Consider the following 17,666-nt stretch of genomic DNA (forward strand, 5'->3'; position numbering starts at 1 on the left):
GAAATACAGAGAACGCCACAAAGATACTCCTCGAGAAGAGCAACTCCAAGACACATAATTGCCAGATTCACCAAGTTGAAATGAAGGAAAAAATCTTAAGGGCAGCCAGAGAGAAAGGTCGGGTTACCCACAAGGGAAGCCCATCAGACTAACAGCAGACCTCTCGGCAGAAACTCTACAAGCCAGAAGAGAGTGGGGGCCAATATTCAATGTCCTTAAAGAAAAGAATTTTAAAACCAGAATTTCATATCCAGCCAAACTAAGTTTCATAAGTGAAGGAGAAATAAAATACTTTACAGATAAGCAAATGCTTAGAGATTTTGTCAGCACCAGGCCTGCCTTACAAGAGACCCTGAAGGAAGCCCTAAACATGGAAAGGAACAACCGGTACCAGCCATTGCAAAAACATGCCAAAATGTAAAGACCATCGAGGCTAGGAAGAAACTGCATCAACTAACGAGCAAAATAACCAGTTAATATCATAATGGCAGGATCAAGTTCACACATAACAATATTAACCTTAAATGTTAATGGACTAAATGCTCCAATTAAAAGACACAGACTGGCAAACTGGATCAAGAGTCAGGACCCATCAGTCTGCTGTATTCAGGAGACCCATCTCACACGCAGAGACATACATAGGCTCAAAATAAAGGGATGGAGGAAGATCTACCAAGCAAATGGAGAACAAAAAAAGCAGGGGTTGCAATCCTAGTCTCTGATAAAACAGACTTTAAACCATCAAAGATCAAAAGAGACAAAGAAGGCCATTACATAATGGTAAAGGGATCAATTCAACAGGAAGAGCTAACTCTCCTAAATATATATGCACCCAATACAGGAGCACCCAGATTCATAAAGCAAGTCCTTAGAGACTTACAAAGAGACTTAGACTCCCATACAATAATAATGGGAGACGTCAACACTCCACTGTCAACATTAGACAGATCAACGAGACAGAAAGTTAACAAGGATATCCAGGAATTGAACTCATCTCTGCACCAAGCGGACCTAATAGACATCTATAGAACTCTCCACCCCAAATCAACAGAATATACATTCTTCTCAGCACCACATCGCACTTATTCCAAAATTGACCACATAATTGGAAGTAAAGCACTCCTCAGCAAATGTACAAGAACAGAAATTATAACAAACTGTCTCTCAGACCACAGTGCAATCAAACTAGAACTCAGGACTAAGAAACTCAATCCAAACCGCTCAACTACATGGAAACTGAACAACCTGCTCCTGAATGACTACTGGGTACATAACGAAATGAAAGCAGAAATAAAGATGTTCTTTGAAACCAATGAGAACAAAGATACAACATACCAGAATCTCTGGGACACATTTAAAGCAGTGTGTAGAGGGAAATTTATAGCACTAAATGCCCACAAGAGAAAGCAGGAAAGATCTAAAATGACACTCTAACATCACAATTGAAAGAACTAGAGAGGCAAGAGTAAACACATTCAAAAGCTAGCAGAAGGCAAGAAATGACTAAGATCAGAGCAGAACTGAAGGAGAGAGAGACACAAAAAACCCTCCAAAAAATCAATGAATCCAGGAGTTGGTTTTTTGAAAAGATCAACAAAATTGACAGACCGCTAGCAAGACTAATAAAGAAGAAAAGAGAGAGGAATCAAATAGACACAATAAAAAATGATAATGGGGATATCACCACCGACCCCACAGAAATACAAACTACCATCAGAGAATACTATAAACACCTCTACGCAAATCAACTAGAAAATCTAGAAGAAATGGATAATTCCTGGACACTTACACTCTCCCAAGACTAAACCAGGAAGAAGTTGAATCCCTGAATAGACCAATAGCAGGCTCTGAAATTGAGGCAACAATCAATAGCCTACCCACCAAAAAAAGTCCAGGACCAGATGGACTCACAGCTGAATTCTACCAGAGGTACAAGGAGGAGCTGGTACCATTCCTTCTGAAACTATTCCAATCAATTGAAAAAGAGGGAATCCTCCGTAACTCATTTTATGAGGCCAACATCATCCTGATACCAAAGCCTGGCAGAGACACAACAAAAAAGAGAATTTTAGACCAATATCCCTGATGAACATTGATGCAAAAATCCTCAATAAAATACTGGCAAACTGGATTCAGCAGCACATCAAAAAGCTTATCCACCATGATCAAGTGGGCTTCATCCCGGGATGCAAGGCTGGTTCAACATTCGCAAATCAATAAACGTAATCCAACATATAAACAGAACAAAGACAAGAACCACATGATTATCTCAATAGATGCAGAAAAGGCTTTTGACAAAATTCAACAGCCCTTCATGCTAAAAATGCTCAATAAATTCGGTATTGATGGAATGTACCTCAAAATAATAAGAGCTATTTATGACAAACCCACAGCTAATATCATACTGAATGGGTAAAAACTGGAAAAATTCCCTTTGAAAACTGGCACAAGACAGGGATGCCCTCTCTCACCACTCCTATTCAACATAGTCTTGGAAGTTCTGGCTAGGGCAATCAGGCAAGAGAAAGAAATAAAGAGTATTCAGTTAGGAAAAGAAGAAGTCAAATTGTCCCTGTTTGCAGATGACATGATTGTATATTTAGAAAACCCCATTGTCTCAGCCCAGAATCTCCTTAAGCTGATAAGCAAAGTCTTCAGCAAAGTCTCAGGATACAAAATTAATGTGCAAAAATCACAAGCATTCTTATACACCAGTAACAGACAAACAGAGAGCCAAATCATGAATGAACTTCCATTCACAATTGCTTCAAAGAGAATAAAATACCTAGGAATCCAACTTACAAGGGATGTCAAGGACCTCTTCAAGGTGAACTACAAACCACTGCTCAGTGAAATAAAAGAGGACACAAACAAATGGAAGAACATACCATGCTCATGGATAGGAAGAATCAATATCGTGAAAATGGCCATACTGCCCAAGGTTATTTATAGATTCAATGCCATCCCCATCAAGCTACCAATGAGTTTCTTCACAGAATTGGAAAAAACTGCTTTAAAGTTCATATGGAACCAAAAAGAGCCCACATTGCCAAGACAATCCTAAGTCAAAAGGACAAAGCTGGAGGCGTCACGCTACCTGACTTCAAACTATACTACAAGGCCACAGTAACCAAAACAGCATGGTACTGGTACCAAAACAGAGATATAGACCAATGGAACAGAACAGAGTCCTCAGAAATAATACCACACATCTACAGCCATCTGATCTTTGACAAACCTGAGAGAAACAAGAAATGGGGAAAGGATTCCCTATTTAATAAATGGTGCTGGGAAAATTGGCTAGCCATAAGTAGAAAGCTGAAACTGGATCCTTTCCTTACTCCTTATATGAAGATTAATTCAAGATGGATTAGAGACTTAAATGTTAGACCTAATACCATAAAAACCCTAAAAGAAAATCTAGGTAGTACCATTCAGGACATAGGCATGGGCAAGGACTTCATGTCTAAAACACCAAAAGCAACGGCAGCAAAAGCCAAAATTGATAAATGGGATCTAATTAAACTAAAGAGCTTTTGCACAGCAAAAGAAACTACCATCAGAGTGAACAGGCAACCTACAGAATGGGAGAAAATTTTTGCAATCTACTCATCTGACAAAGGACTAATATCCAGAATCTACAAAGAACTCAAACAAATATACAAGAAAAAAACAAACAACCCCATCAAAAAATGGGCAAAGGATATGAACAGACATTTCTCCAAAGAAGACATTCATACAGCCAACAGACACATGAAAAAATGCTCATCATCACTCGCCATCAGAGAAATGCAAATCAAAACCACAATGAGATACCATCTCACACCAGTTAGAATGGCAATCATTAAAAAATTAGGAAACAACAGGTGTTGGAGAGGATGTGGAGAAATAGGAACACTTTTACACTGGTGGTGGGATTGTAAACTAGTTCAACCATTATGGAAAACAGTATGGCAATTCCTCAAGGATCTAGAACTAGATGTACCATATGACCCAGCCATCCCACTACTGGGTATATACCCAAAGGATTACAAATTATTCTACTACAAAGACACATGCACACGTATGTTTATTGCGGCACTATTCACAATAGCAAAGACTTGGAATCAACCAAATGTCCATCTGTGACAGACTGGATTAAGAAAATGTGGCACATATACACCATGGAATACTATGCAGCCATAAAAAAGGATGAGTTTGCATCCTTTGTAGGGACATGGATACAGCTGGAAACCATCATTCTTAGCAAATTATCACAAGAACAGAAAACCAAACACCACATGTTCTCACTCATAGGTGGCAACTGAACAATGAGATCACTTGGACTCGGGAAGGGGAACATCACACACTGGGGCCTATCATGGGGAGGGGGGAGGGGGGAGGGATTGCATTGGGGAGTTATACATGATATAAATGATGAATTGATGGGTGCTGACGAGTTGATGGGTGCAGCACACCAACATGGCACAAGTATACATATGTAACAAACCTGCACGTTATGCACATGTACCCTAGAACTTGAAGTATAATAAAAATAAATAAATAAATAAAAAAGGATGACAGCGGACATCGATCGCCCACACAGCACACGACAGCCATGCATATTTAATGCATGTAATCTTCACACAGCCCCAAAGAGCGAGGTTGAATTATTTCTCTGATCTTACCAGTGAGGAAACCAAGACGTGGTTTGTGCGGCCACTCAGCCAGGGCCACACAGCTGGCCATCTCCCGAGGCAGGGCCCACACAGCCAGACCAGCTGCCTCATCACGTGTGTCCCCTTCCTTTCTATAGCTAAGTCCATTCATCTTCTCAACAGCTATGAAACATGTCCTTACTTTTGCATAAAGAAACCAGGCTCAGAGTGGTTAATATGTATCCCAGATAACTGGCCATTAGCAGGTCTGGATACAGCTCCATTTGACTTCTGAAAGCCACTTTCTTTACTATATGACATTCTGCCTCCCTGAAAGGTCTGAGAACCATTTATAAAATGGTAGAAAAAATTTTCACCAGCACAATAGCATAATAATTTTGGTTTCCGAAAGTAAGAAATGAGTATCTCCGTGAGTAAGACAGATGGTATTAGGTGGCAAAGAAACATAGCATTCAATTAAAAAAAAAACAAAAACAAACGAATAACATACTGAAAAGTTATTCCCATTTTATTTTTCAATCCTTCTGAAGATGTCACAGAGAATGTCTCTGTTCTGTGCTAGGATGTCTTTAAAGCTTCTCAGAACTAACTACTTTCCATTAGTTAATAAAGACAAGGTCACATAGGCAGGCAATGGTGTCTACTCAGAATTTAACAACATTGTTTAGTTTTCTTTGTAATAATTTTAGATTAAATTTATTTTATGATAAATGACACTAGTTGACCATTTGTGCTAGCAATGGGAAGTTCCCTTTAAATCAATGGGTAAAAAAAGCACACCACCACTAGGCATGTCTTTCATTAAAATGTGGCAGTATCATAATAATGGTCAATGAATATATGAGATTTTAGAAATCTTGCAGTAATGAAACAAAACAATTCTGTTATTTTAGGGCAGATTGTATCCTATTCATTTATTTAAACTTTTAATTTCAAAATAATTACAAATTAAAAGCTAAAAAACAAACAAACAAACAAACAAAAAAACCAGGAGATCTTATACACTCTTTACCCAGTTCCTTGAAGTTAGCATCTTCCTAACTATAAGAAAATTTCAAAACCAGGAAATTGGCAATGGTATACACGCAGCTTATTAACATGCAAGCATAACTTAATTACAGTCTAATGATACCAAAGCTTTGCTACTTTGAGTGTAGATACCTTAGTTCCCTGTAAGTCCCATTACCCTGACCACTTTTAAGAATATAATTGTTTTTGGCTGGGCGCGGTGGCTCAAGCCTGTAATCCCAGCACTTTGGGAGGCCGAGACGGGCGGATCACAAGGTCAGGAGATCGAGACCGTCCTGGCTAACACGGTGAAACCCAGTCTCTACTAAAAAATACAAAAAAAAAACACTAGCCAGGCGAGGTGGCGGGCGCCTGTAGTCCCAGCTACTTGGGAGGCTGAGGCAGGAGAATGGCGTAAACCCGGGAGGTGGAGCTTGCAGTGAGCTGAGATCTGGCCACTGCACTCCAGCCTGGGCGACAAAGCAAGACCCCGTCTCAAAAAAGAAAAAAAAAAGAAAAAAAAATATATAATTGTTTTAAGTATGTTTTTCTATCTATCCTAAGTACCACATCAGATAAGGTCATACTTTCCCCTTTGAATACCAAACATGATGTAAAAAATTGATGCAAGGAAAGTCTATCCTATTTAACAGTGTTTTTACTCATTCTATCATTCTTCTTTCCTTTCTGAAGTTCCAAATCCTTTTCCACTATAATTTTTTTTGTCTACTGAAGTTTCCTGTCTAATGAAGTTCCATTAGCCATGCTTTAAAGGTAGGTCTCCTGAAAACAAACTCTCGAAGTTTTTGTTCATTTAAAAATGTCTTTAGGCCGGGCGCGGTGGCTCAAGCCTGTAATCCCAGCACTTTGGGAGGCCGAGACGGGCGGATCACGAGGTCAGGAGATCGAGACCATCCTGGCTAACACGGTGAAACCCCGTCTCTACTAAAAATATACAAAAAATTAGCCGGGCGAGATGGCGGGCGCCTGTAGTCCCAGCTACTCGGGAGGCTGAGGCGAGAGAATGGCGTAAACCCGGGAGGCGGAGCTTGCAGTGAGCTGAGATCCGGCCACTGCACTCCAGCCTGGGCGACAGAGCGAGACTCCGTCTCAAAAAAAAAAAAAAAAAAAAAAAAGTCTTTATTCTCCTTTCATTCCTAAAGGATACTTTTGCCAGGTAAAGAATTTGAGGCTGACAGTTCCTTTCTTTTAGCGCCTGAAAAATGTGCCAAGTCCTTCTGGCCTCTGTGGTTTCAGGCGAAAAATTCATTGCCATTCAAATTGGTATAACCTGTCTCTGGATGTTTTTAAGATTTTCTTTGTCTTTCATTTTCAGAAGTTTAATTACGACGTGTCTTCACATGGATTTCTTCGGGTTTCTCATGTTGGTGGTTTCTCAAGCTTTTTGAAACTATGCGTTTATGTCTGTTGACAAATCGGAGACGTTTTCAGCCATTATTCCTGCAAATACTGTTTGAGCCCAACACCTTTTCTCCTTTTCTTCTCGGATTCTAATTATGGGAATCCTAGATATTTTCTTATAGTCCCACAAGCCCCTGATGCTCCATTCCTTTTTTCCCACAAGTCTATTTTCTCTGTTATTTAGATTAAGTAAATTGTATTGTCTGTTCTCAAGTCCATCGATTTTATCCTCTGTCATCTCACTGTACTGAGCCCTATTGAGGGCTTTGGTTCACCCTTGTTCCTATATTTTTCTATAATTTACATCTGGTTCTTTTTCATAAGCTATGTTTCCTTGCTGAGATATTTTCCTTTTTAATTGGTTCCAAGGCTATTTGTCATTTCTTACTGAAAGCTTTTGTTTCTCCTATGGTATGGCTGCTTTCAAATCCTCGTCAGATATTCTAACATCTGGTTTATCTGGGCATTGCCATCAGTTGACTATCTTTTCTCAGTCAAGTTGTGGTTTACCTAATTCTTGGTATGATGAGTGATTTTTTTCAGTTATATTCTGGACATTTTGTACATTATGACAGGAAACTCTGGGTTCAACTGAAATCTATTGTAGTTAAATTTGCTTTGTTTTAGTACGTATGTCCTAGCCTACTTTTGTGCACTTAGGTTCTAATGAAAATTTGGCTTGAGAGCCCTCAGGTGCTATTCTGGTCTGTTTTGTTCCCCTGGTCCTGTGGTTTCCCACAGTGAAGCAGGAATCCCACTTGAACCCCTCTGGGTTTGCCAATGGAGACCAGGGCACCTCCCTGGGCTGGGTGGAGGCTGGAAGACGTCCGGCAGGCAAGGCAGTATCACTTCCCCCAGCGGCCCTTCAAGTTGCAGCAAAGGGTTTTCAAGATCCACCCTTGGCCTTTTGTTTCAAGCACACTTTTCTGACAGTGAATCTCTTCAAATTTCTTCATCATTTGCTGTCTGGAAAGACTGAACATTTCAACATTATCGGGTCCCTGTTTCTTTTTGTCTCGTAGCCCTTCCAAAATTTGCTCTCTCCTCTTGCATTCTGCTATTAGCAGCAAGATGAATCTAAGTGCACACTTAGTATTTGCCGGGTCTTCTCCTCAGCGAACTATCTGACCTCACTTGCTTTCCACACACCTGCAGGGCACAATCTTGCGAAGCACTCTGTCGCCCCCTAACCAGAATCCATGCTCCTCAGCTCCCCCTGAACCCTCACTGGCAGCGTTTTTGAAGTTCAGATTGCTACTTCCCATTTGTGCACAACGATCTCAGCTTTCTATAAGGTGATTTGGGATTTCTCTACAATGATCCTCATTCATCATGTACAACGTCTTTAACACCCATGTTTCTACTAACAATCTGTTCAAGGCAATTGATGCTTTTTCCATTATGCTCCTCAAAATCTTCCACCCTCCACTCGCTGCCTGATTCTAAAGGCACACTCACATTTGAGGTATGACTTGTGGCTACAAGCCACCACTGGGCAACAGGCTCTATATTAGTTTTCTATTGCTGCATAACAAATGACCACAAACTTCATGGTTTAAAACAATGCCCACACCAACACACTCACAGTTCTGCAAGCCAGTAATCCAGGCAGGCTCAACTGAATTCTCTACACAGAGATTCACAAGCTCAATATTAAGGCGTCAACTGGGCTGGTCTCTTATCTGGAAGTGCTAGGGAAGAATCCACTTCTAAGATCAGCCAGGTTGTTGGCAGAATTCTGTTCCTAAGGTTATAGAACTGAGGCCCCATTTCCTGGCTGGTTGTCATTTGGAGGCTGCTCTCAGCTACCAAAGATGACCACATTCCTTGGTAAGTGGCTGAATCCACATTTGTCAGCAAGTGGCTCAACCCACCTTCAAAGCCAGCAGTACATCATCACGTTGTTCTCATCCTCCAATCTTCCCAACTTCCCCTTCTGCTACCAGTTGGCAGGAACTCTGCTTTCAGAGGCTTCTCTGGTGGGTCCCACCACCTGGCTAATCTCTGTATTTTAAGGTCCATTGATTTGGGATTGTAGTTACATCTGTAAAATCCCCTCCCAGCACTACCAGATTCGTGTTTGAAGAAGAAGGAGATGGGGATCATGGGAAGGGAGAGTGATCTGTTTTGTTTTGTTTTGTTTTGTTTTTGTGATACAGAGTCTTGCTCTGTCGCCCAGGCTGGAGTGCAGTGGCGTGATCTCAACTCACTGCAAGCTCCGCCTCCCGGGTTCACGCCATTCTCCTGCCTCGGTCTCCCGAGTAGCTGGGACTATAGACACCCACAACCATGCCCGGCTAATTGTTTTGTATTTTTAGTAGAGATGGGGTTTCACCGTGTTAGCCAGGATGGTCTTGATCTCCTGACCTCGTGATCTGCCCGCCTCGGCCTCCCAAAGTGCTGGGATTACAGGCGAGAGTCATCTTTAGAACTGTCTACTATAGTATGTATCCATTCACCGAATTCTTGGGACAACCCTTCAGTAATGTTATCATCCCTAATTGATAGATGAGGAAACTGAGAAAGAGATAGGTTAAATCACACGTCCAACATCACACAGGTACAAGTTGTAAAGCTGGGGTTAAAATTCAGGCAGCAAAATGAAGAGTCTTACCCGGTGCGGGGAGAGAGGGGAACAACTCAGGCAGCCTTATCCCACAGCCCACAGTCTTAACCACTGTACTGTGCTCCATGGAGGAAGGCTGACATTTACAAGCAGGGGAACTGAGAGTGAATAACATAGGAATGAACAATAGAGAAGTGAGTGGGGAATGGAAAATAGCTATGTCCTAAATGCCACATCTTGTGATAGGTGCTTGTTATGCATTGCATTCATTTTACTGAATCCTAGCAACTACTCTATGAGGTTGTTACTATTATTATTACAATTATCTTCATTAAAATTTCCTCATGTCAAATTGCTAGTAAGTACTCAAGTCAGATCCATCTGAACCCAAAACCCAGACCACACTTCCCACCGTGGATGTTGCTTCCCAAGGGCTTGAGTCCCTGAGGGCCAATTTGCCTCCCACAAAGATTTGGGCCCCAGGACAATCAGATCCAAAGTCTTCTCTTTGATTCCTCACCTTCTGTTGGCAGCAACCGGGATCCTCCAGCCCTTGATCTGGCTCAGCTCAGTGTCTGAGATCTCAATCTGCAGGGGGAGTCTGGGCGCCCAGACAGTGACCTCGAACTGGGAGGTGAAATGCTGGTGGGTGAAGTTCACAATTGTGTCCGCTTTGCTCTTCATTTCCTTCCCATTCACAAAAATGGAATCACAGTTGTTGGAAACCTTTGGGGAGGAGGTAGAACCTTGAGATGCATCAGGAGGAAAAGCACAAGCAAATACCAACAACAGTGAAAGTTCATGAACTGCAGCAGCTCTGATTTATTAGACACCAAAACAACCCGATGAACAGAACTTGTACAAAAGGTAATTTGTAGGCACTAATTAGTGACAAATACTGACAAATAGACTCCAGGAGAACTATTTTGTATTACAAAATACTGACAAGTGAAACCATTAACATAATTTAATGGAGTTATATAACCTCTGTTGCCTTTTGTGTGTATGTGTCAGTGTTTTTCTTTATCTTACCTTTTTTATGTACTCAAACGATCACTAATCAAACCCCAGGTGCCTCATAGTTCACTCCTGCACCATATCTGAAGATGCATAAAAGGTTTTTATGTTACTGAAAAAGCACATTATTCAAGTCATACTGAGGATCTCTGAAAAATCAGGAGAGCTTTGCACTAGATTAAAATCCTGGTAGGCAAAATAGTTGTGAAATGCATTAGAAACATGGATATAATTATTTTTGCCCCATTCAGCTATAATTTTGCAGAATGAATGTGGCATTTCACCATGGTCTTTTGACTCAGCCTTGGGGGTGGCCTCTCTAATGTGCATGCTTCAGTAGGTTGAGCATTAGACCATTTAAGTACCCATTTTACTTCACATTTTCAGGATAAGCAAATAAATTGTTGCTGACTTTCTCTCTTGGACAATCAGGAAAATGTATTTATGTATCTAGGTGGAGAGAAGAAAGAGGGATCACAAATCATTTCATGAGCAGAGGACAGAAAATAAAAAGTAGTGTGCAACCTTTGCATTCATACTGCTGAGGGGCAGTGTCAAGCCTGGGCTGCTGGCAGGGCCCCCACCTCAACCAGTGGAGCCACCACAGCCCCACTTTTGCAAGCCAGAAACTAGGACTTACTCTTGTTGCTTCTCTTCCTCACTTGAATCTGTAACTACAACTCAGGCCTCCCTTCTGAGCCCGAGATACACACATCCAACTGCCTATTTGACATGGTCAAGTGAATGGCTCAAGAACAATGTCAGAAGTGCCCACTTCCAAACTTAAAGAGTGAACTTCCAAGTTGTTTGAGATAAATTACCACCTTCCCTCCCTCCCAAAAAATGGTACCAATATGAATGTGCTTCCTTGGAAATGAAGAAATCAGCCTTTTACCACCCAGTAGCTCCACACTGCAGCTCGCCGTGGAAACCAAGGAGAAAATAGCGAATGGGACACTTCAGACTCACCCTGCATCCCCAGTCACAGGGATGGATCCTTGTCACTTCCACTTCTCAACACCAATGACGTCTTTAGGAATCCTTAGATATAATTAATGTAGGCTACTCATTGGGACATCTGCTGAAATCATTGAGACTTTGACTTGATAATCCTAGTCCACAAAGCAATGAACAAGGATTGCTGGAGAGTTACTGGAGTCTGGCTAAGTTCATTTTTGGAGCTCCTTTGCTATCCTGTCAGAACTTAGCAGTCTAAAATCTTTTTCCCTCCAGGCCTAAGATAGCAGTAGATAGAGCTACCATTAGGCCTGATAGCTAACATGTCTCTCATGCCCAAAATTCCAGGGGGAGCTGAATACGGCATTCCTTTAACTTTTCAAATTAAGAAAAGAATCTACTTCTATCCCTCTTTTTGCTTTATTTTATAAAAAGAGAGAGAAGAACAACAATGAAGCAAGCAAATGAGCTGTATTTTAGAGCACGTTTGAGGCAGTTAAATCTGCTTCGTTGTGCCCAGGACTGTAAATAATCAGAACAAGATTTCCATTTAGAGCAGAAAACGGAATGGAGGATCATGTCCTTATTTTTAATAGATGTTGACACAATGCTGAGCCTGACTGCCATCCATTCAGGTACTCAAGATGTGGAAGCCCCATTATAGAGAAATATCTGCCTTCCCAAGGAAGCACTGCACTAGGAGAAGGTGAAGGCTCAGTAAGACCTCTAATTTCCCCTGAACTCATTGCCTGTTCTGCCTGTGCCATGCAGACTACCTCAAGAGAATGAAGTCCCCCCAACCCTGCTCAGAAAAAAAGAGATTGAGGTCCCCTGTGATTTAGAAACCTGCAGTGGATACACTGGGGAGTTCTGCTCTCACTTCTCCCTAGCTCAGGTGGTTATCACTTATTGCTAGAATGTTCTCAGTCCAACATTCCATACCGCAGACCTCAACCCTCCTGCATTTGTGTAAAATTATGGTTCTCCCTTGTTTACTGCTACCCAACCACCCCCAATCACACTTCAACTCACTCTGAATCACATCCCACTGGAGAGAACACACCAGTTTTGGAAACTGTGAAGCCCTTTCTATGTTAATAAGGAATAAATAATGTAACTGTCTGCATCCTTTCAGAGCACTACAGACTTAAACCTGCCCCATCTTTTAGGAAGTGATGTAGAGCCCATATAGAAAAAATAAATTAATTAAAAACATAACAAAGTAAGAGGGCTTAGCAGTTCTTTATGTTGACTATCTTTTGAGTTTTTCCTCCTGCGATACGCATACCCTTAAAAAAGTGTATGTCCTCCATTTTAAGTAATTCAATTAAAACAGCACAAATAAGGGTAAGCATATTGAGAACTAAGACTTGAGGCATCCAACAATGTACAAAGGATACACAGAAACCAGAGTTTCTCACTTCATGGTCACCAATTACCGATGACCATCAGTATTTGTGGATTCCACATTTGCAAACTTATCTACTCCCTAAAGGTTATTTGTAACCCCAGAGTCAGTACTTGCAGTGCCTTTTTGGTCATTTGTGGAATCGCACAGAGAGGGGAAAATTTTGAACCACCTGCCATGCACGCATCCCCAGTTGAGGTCAAGCAAGTACTTGCTCTGCCGTCTTGTCTCAGCTCTCATACAAAGACCAGAGCACGGGCAATACAGGGGGCAGTGGAGCGCAGTGTCGGAAGCTTCAGCTTGGGCGCTGGATCCAGTAGGACAGAATCTGAATGCCTGCTCTGGCACCTGTCAGTGAGGCAGCCTCAGATAAGTCAACTAACACTTCCAAACTTCAATATTTCTTTTGTAATAGAAGATTATAGACTATTAGAAGTGTGTGTGTGTGTGTGTCTTATTTCTCCTACAAGCAAAGGTCCAGCACTCACTAATTCAGTGTTCACAGGGATTTTATAACTATCTCAAATAATGAGAACAAGACAGCTCATACTTGTACAGGACCTCATCGCCGCAACACTGTCCTTTCAATGCAATAAGTCCCATGGTGACGCCACAAGGTGGGTGTCATGAGATTCATTTTACCTGTACTGAATCCAGCGTAAAGAAAGGTACTGCCTCTTGCATAGCATTTTGCATGTATCAACACTGACTGCTGACTGCTGGCCCAGGGCTGTCTCCTCTGCTTGATTACCTCTGTCCTCTCCAGGGACTTCTTGTGCTACCCCAGATACAATCCAAATGCCTTACAGGAGCCTACCAGGCCCCAGTGCCCTGGACCTGCTTCCTTCTTTGGCCTCACCTTGCACGCCCTCCCTACCCGGCACAGGTCCGTCTTCATGGGTCTTCACCGCTCCCCTGAGCTCTCCTAGGCTTAGCCCATCCCAAGGCCATGCCATGGTCTTCCCAGGAATGTGATCTGATGTCCTTCATAACTGGTTTTCTACTGCCCAGTCAACTATGCACCAGCACCTCTGCCCGACACACATACCTTTTCCTCTTTTCTAATACTAAAAAGGTTTTCTTCAGGAAATCCACTGCCCTCCATTCACCACAGGCCTCCCTAACTCCATCATTAAACCTCCATCCTCTTTGCCAGTGATTGGTTTAGGGGAAAGCACGTGCTATTACTCTGGCCAATGAGCTGTGAGAAGGCTACTAGGGCTTCTGGGAAACATCTCCTTGATCAAAGAGACTCACCGAAAGAGGCGCCTCCTCCTCCCACCGGATGTTGTCGTGTGGGAACTGATGACAGGAACTGCTGCAGGGATCCCAGAGCCCTGAGGGAGCTAGCCGTGAGCCAGGCTGATCCTGGGAGCTAAGGAACCTGGGCCCTTGATGACCTAGAGGAGCCACTGGAGCAGCCCACCTGGACCCCCTGACTTTGAGGCGTTTTATCAGGTGATCGTTGTTCTTGTGGCTAAAGCCAAATTGGTCTGTGCGGTTTTGTTACTTGCCACCAAAAGGATTATAAATGACATAGGACTGCATCTCAAATGCCACCCCTCAGAATGCATTCCCTGAGTCACTCCTAATTTAAACTTGGCACCCGCCTCTGGTCACTATTTTCCTGTATCTAATTTGCTGTGTGTGCTACTGTGTACACTAAATGTACAACATGCTCCATTCCTTAGACTCTTCATATTGCTGACATCATGTCACTTACACTGTATTAATCGCACCAGATTGCTCTGTTATATAATGTACTCCTTCACAATAATTACCACTCTCCTAATGCTTCTGGTTGTTTCTTATGTATCTTCCCCACCTGATGGTAATCTGCTTCATACCATGAACCTTTCTCCTTTTTCCTGCTGTCTCTGCTAATAGCACAGTGCTGGGCACAAAGAAGTTATTCAATAAATAGATGCTGAGTGTGTGAATGAATATGTCACAGCTGTTTCCTCTGAGACCCATTCATTTCTGTACACCACCACCAGTAGTGAGTGTATCTGTAAGAAGGCAAAGAAGGTGACTTACACAAAGTTATCATGGTAATGGCATTAAGAAAAATGCAAGTGATTTCATATGTTATGAGAGAAGACCAGAAGGAACAAAGCTGATAAATGTGAGGCCTTGGATTCCCAGTGGTCAATTTGGCCTTTTAACTGAGAATTAAGATCTCTGTGTATGAGATACATGTGTGTTTTATTGGCAGGGGAAGGAGGGATGTGGGGAGATGACAGGAAGACATAGCAAAATGAAGATCAGAGTCAGATTCCCATCACTCATCTAAATGATACCTTCAGGGCTCTCTAAGCCCCAAGAGGAACATCGAAAACCAAATGCTGTCAATCCTAATTTAAGAAGACCTGAGGACAGGAATATGGAGATTGAAAACAGATGATTTGTGTCATGTTAATCTGTGAGCACGTGTGAGATGGCTTGTAAATGTCATCCTGGGAAAGTTGCCTTTAGAGGTTAAATTTTTGCTGTCAAATTACACTTTTGCAACTACATTGCTTTATAATAAAAGAGGCTAAGAGGGGCTCTCCAGATGTGAATATGTTTCCTTTGGGTATCTTGTAAGACACAACATTTACTTCATGTTCTATTTTTAAAAGAAGCAAGAATTTAATCTGTGCATCAGCTACCCTCTGTATTTGCCACACTGTTGATCCATCTGCCTGCACTGATGTGAGGCTGACTGTGCATTGGGCTTCCCTCATGACCCCTCTCCCAACCCGAGCAACCCGAGACATGAGCCACTATGTTAGAAGAAAAAAAATGCTACAGAATCAGGTAGTATGTTTCTCACAAACTTACAAACAATGCTGAAATTCTATACTAAAATAGGGAAAAGAACCAAACTATGTAGCGAAAACCCTTTGATATTCACTTATCTGAATCAAACACTTTGTATGTATTACTGAGTATAATGAAGTGTACCATGTCTGAGGCGCAGTATGTACTCAAAAATATTTATTTTACCTTGAGTTTTTAATTAATAATAAATGCCAAAGGAATAATAATATCTATCATGTATTAAGTTCTTACTACGAACCCTGCATTGTTCTCAAAATTTCATGTAGAATTATACCCATTCACCTCTCCAAATACTCTGTACATTACATTTTTGTCCCTATATTATGGAGGGTAGGCTGAGGCCAAGGAGAGGCTGCTAGTTAAGGGATCACAGCTAGTGAAAGGCAGAGCATCATTTCCCACTTAGTCTCTCTGTGCCCAAGGCCTCCTCAGCACTGTGTTACAGCTTCAGTGCAACCCAGGCAAGGAAGACATGGCCCTTCCTCCAGAGGACCACAGGCTGATTGGGAAAGGCAAGACCTAAATACACACATCAGTACTTTTTATCAACCAGATTGAGTTGTCATTTATGTGGAATACAGTGTATCCATTTAAATGATAAAGTTCAATGAGTTTGGCAGTGTCCACCCATGAAAACACTACACAGAACATTCTGTCACCCCAAAAATAGATCCTAATGCGTCTTTTCAGTCCATGGCGCCTTCTTCTCCTGGCCCCAGGCAACCACTGATGTGCTTTTCACCACCACAGATTGGTTTCCATTTTCTAGAATTTTATAAAAATGGAATCACAATATGCACTTTTTATGTCTGGTTTTTTTCACAAGTATGATGATTCTGAGAGTCATCCTTATTATTACTTGTGTCAGTGGTTACCCTGGGCTCTTTTCCCTGGTTGCTTTCAGCCACAATGATGGAGGAGTTTCTACAGCAGTTTTTTGTTGTTGTTGTTGTTGTTGCTGCTGTTTTTGTTGTTGTTGTTTTGTTTTGAGACAGAATCTTGCCCCGTCACTCAGGCTGGCGTGCCGTGGCGCCATCTCGGCTCACTGCAACCTCCACCTCCCAGATTCAAGCGATTCTCCTGCCTCAGCCTCCTGAGTAGCTGGGATTACAGGTGCGTGCCACCACGCCCGGCTAATTTTTGTATTTTTAGTAGAGACGGGGCTTTGCCATGTTGGTCAGGCTGGTCTCAAACTCCTGACCTTGTGATCCAGCCACCTCAGCCTCCCACAGTGCTGGGATGACAGGCGTGAGCCACCGCGCCCGGCCTCTCCAGCATTTTAATTTGCCCACTTCATTGCTGCAAATGCAGGTGTCCTCAGGACAAAGGCCACCAAATCAGGAAAATTCGCTGTTCTGGTCATTTTCTCCAAGTTTGACTCCCCTCCAAAATACTCTTGCTTTTGTTCACTCTTCAGAGATTTTTATTTTTTAATTTTACCCTGAGTTCATGGTTGTAATCTATGGAAGGACTGTCTGTTCTCAGGACTAATTCCTACGTGACAGAAGCAGAACGTACCACAAAATAATATTTAATTAGTAATTTTCACATTCCTTCAAGTAAACCCCCATGTCCAGGGGAAGCGTAGAGGGAAGTTCAATGCCACAGACTGGGGCCCAGAGACCTGGGACCTCACCTCAACCCTCCCTTCACCACTTCTGAGCAAGATGCTCCCCAATCTCTGAGGCTCAGATTGAACCTTAAGGAACCTAAACTTTCCAGCTCTGACATTGTTTTGTTTGGAAGGGTTAGAAATCAAGCTCAGAGTTTCAGTGTATTTTGTTACAATGTAACCTTTCTTTGCCTG

At 42.1% G+C, this 17,666-nt stretch overlaps 1 protein-coding gene across 3 annotated transcripts in view; it reads right to left on the reverse strand.

Moving 5' to 3' along the window:
• Positions 1-17,666, reverse strand: part of LOC117089191 (transmembrane protein 132B) — a 548,815-nt gene that overhangs the window by 14,338 nt on the left and 516,811 nt on the right. For all 3 annotated transcript variants that reach the window (XR_004439500.1, XM_033220123.1, XM_033220122.1), the window contains one exon: positions 10,175-10,380. Coding sequence is in view for 2 of the 3 variants with exons in the window: in XM_033220123.1 (XP_033076014.1) it covers positions 10,175-10,380 (206 nt within the window). In the remaining variant the exon portion in view is untranslated. The remainder of the gene's footprint in view (positions 1-10,174; positions 10,381-17,666) is intronic.

This window comes from Trachypithecus francoisi, unplaced genomic scaffold (genome assembly GCF_009764315.1).
Source record: "Trachypithecus francoisi isolate TF-2019V2 unplaced genomic scaffold, Tfra_2.0 Lachesis_group11, whole genome shotgun sequence".
Classification (NCBI taxonomy): Eukaryota; Metazoa; Chordata; class Mammalia; order Primates; family Cercopithecidae; genus Trachypithecus; species Trachypithecus francoisi.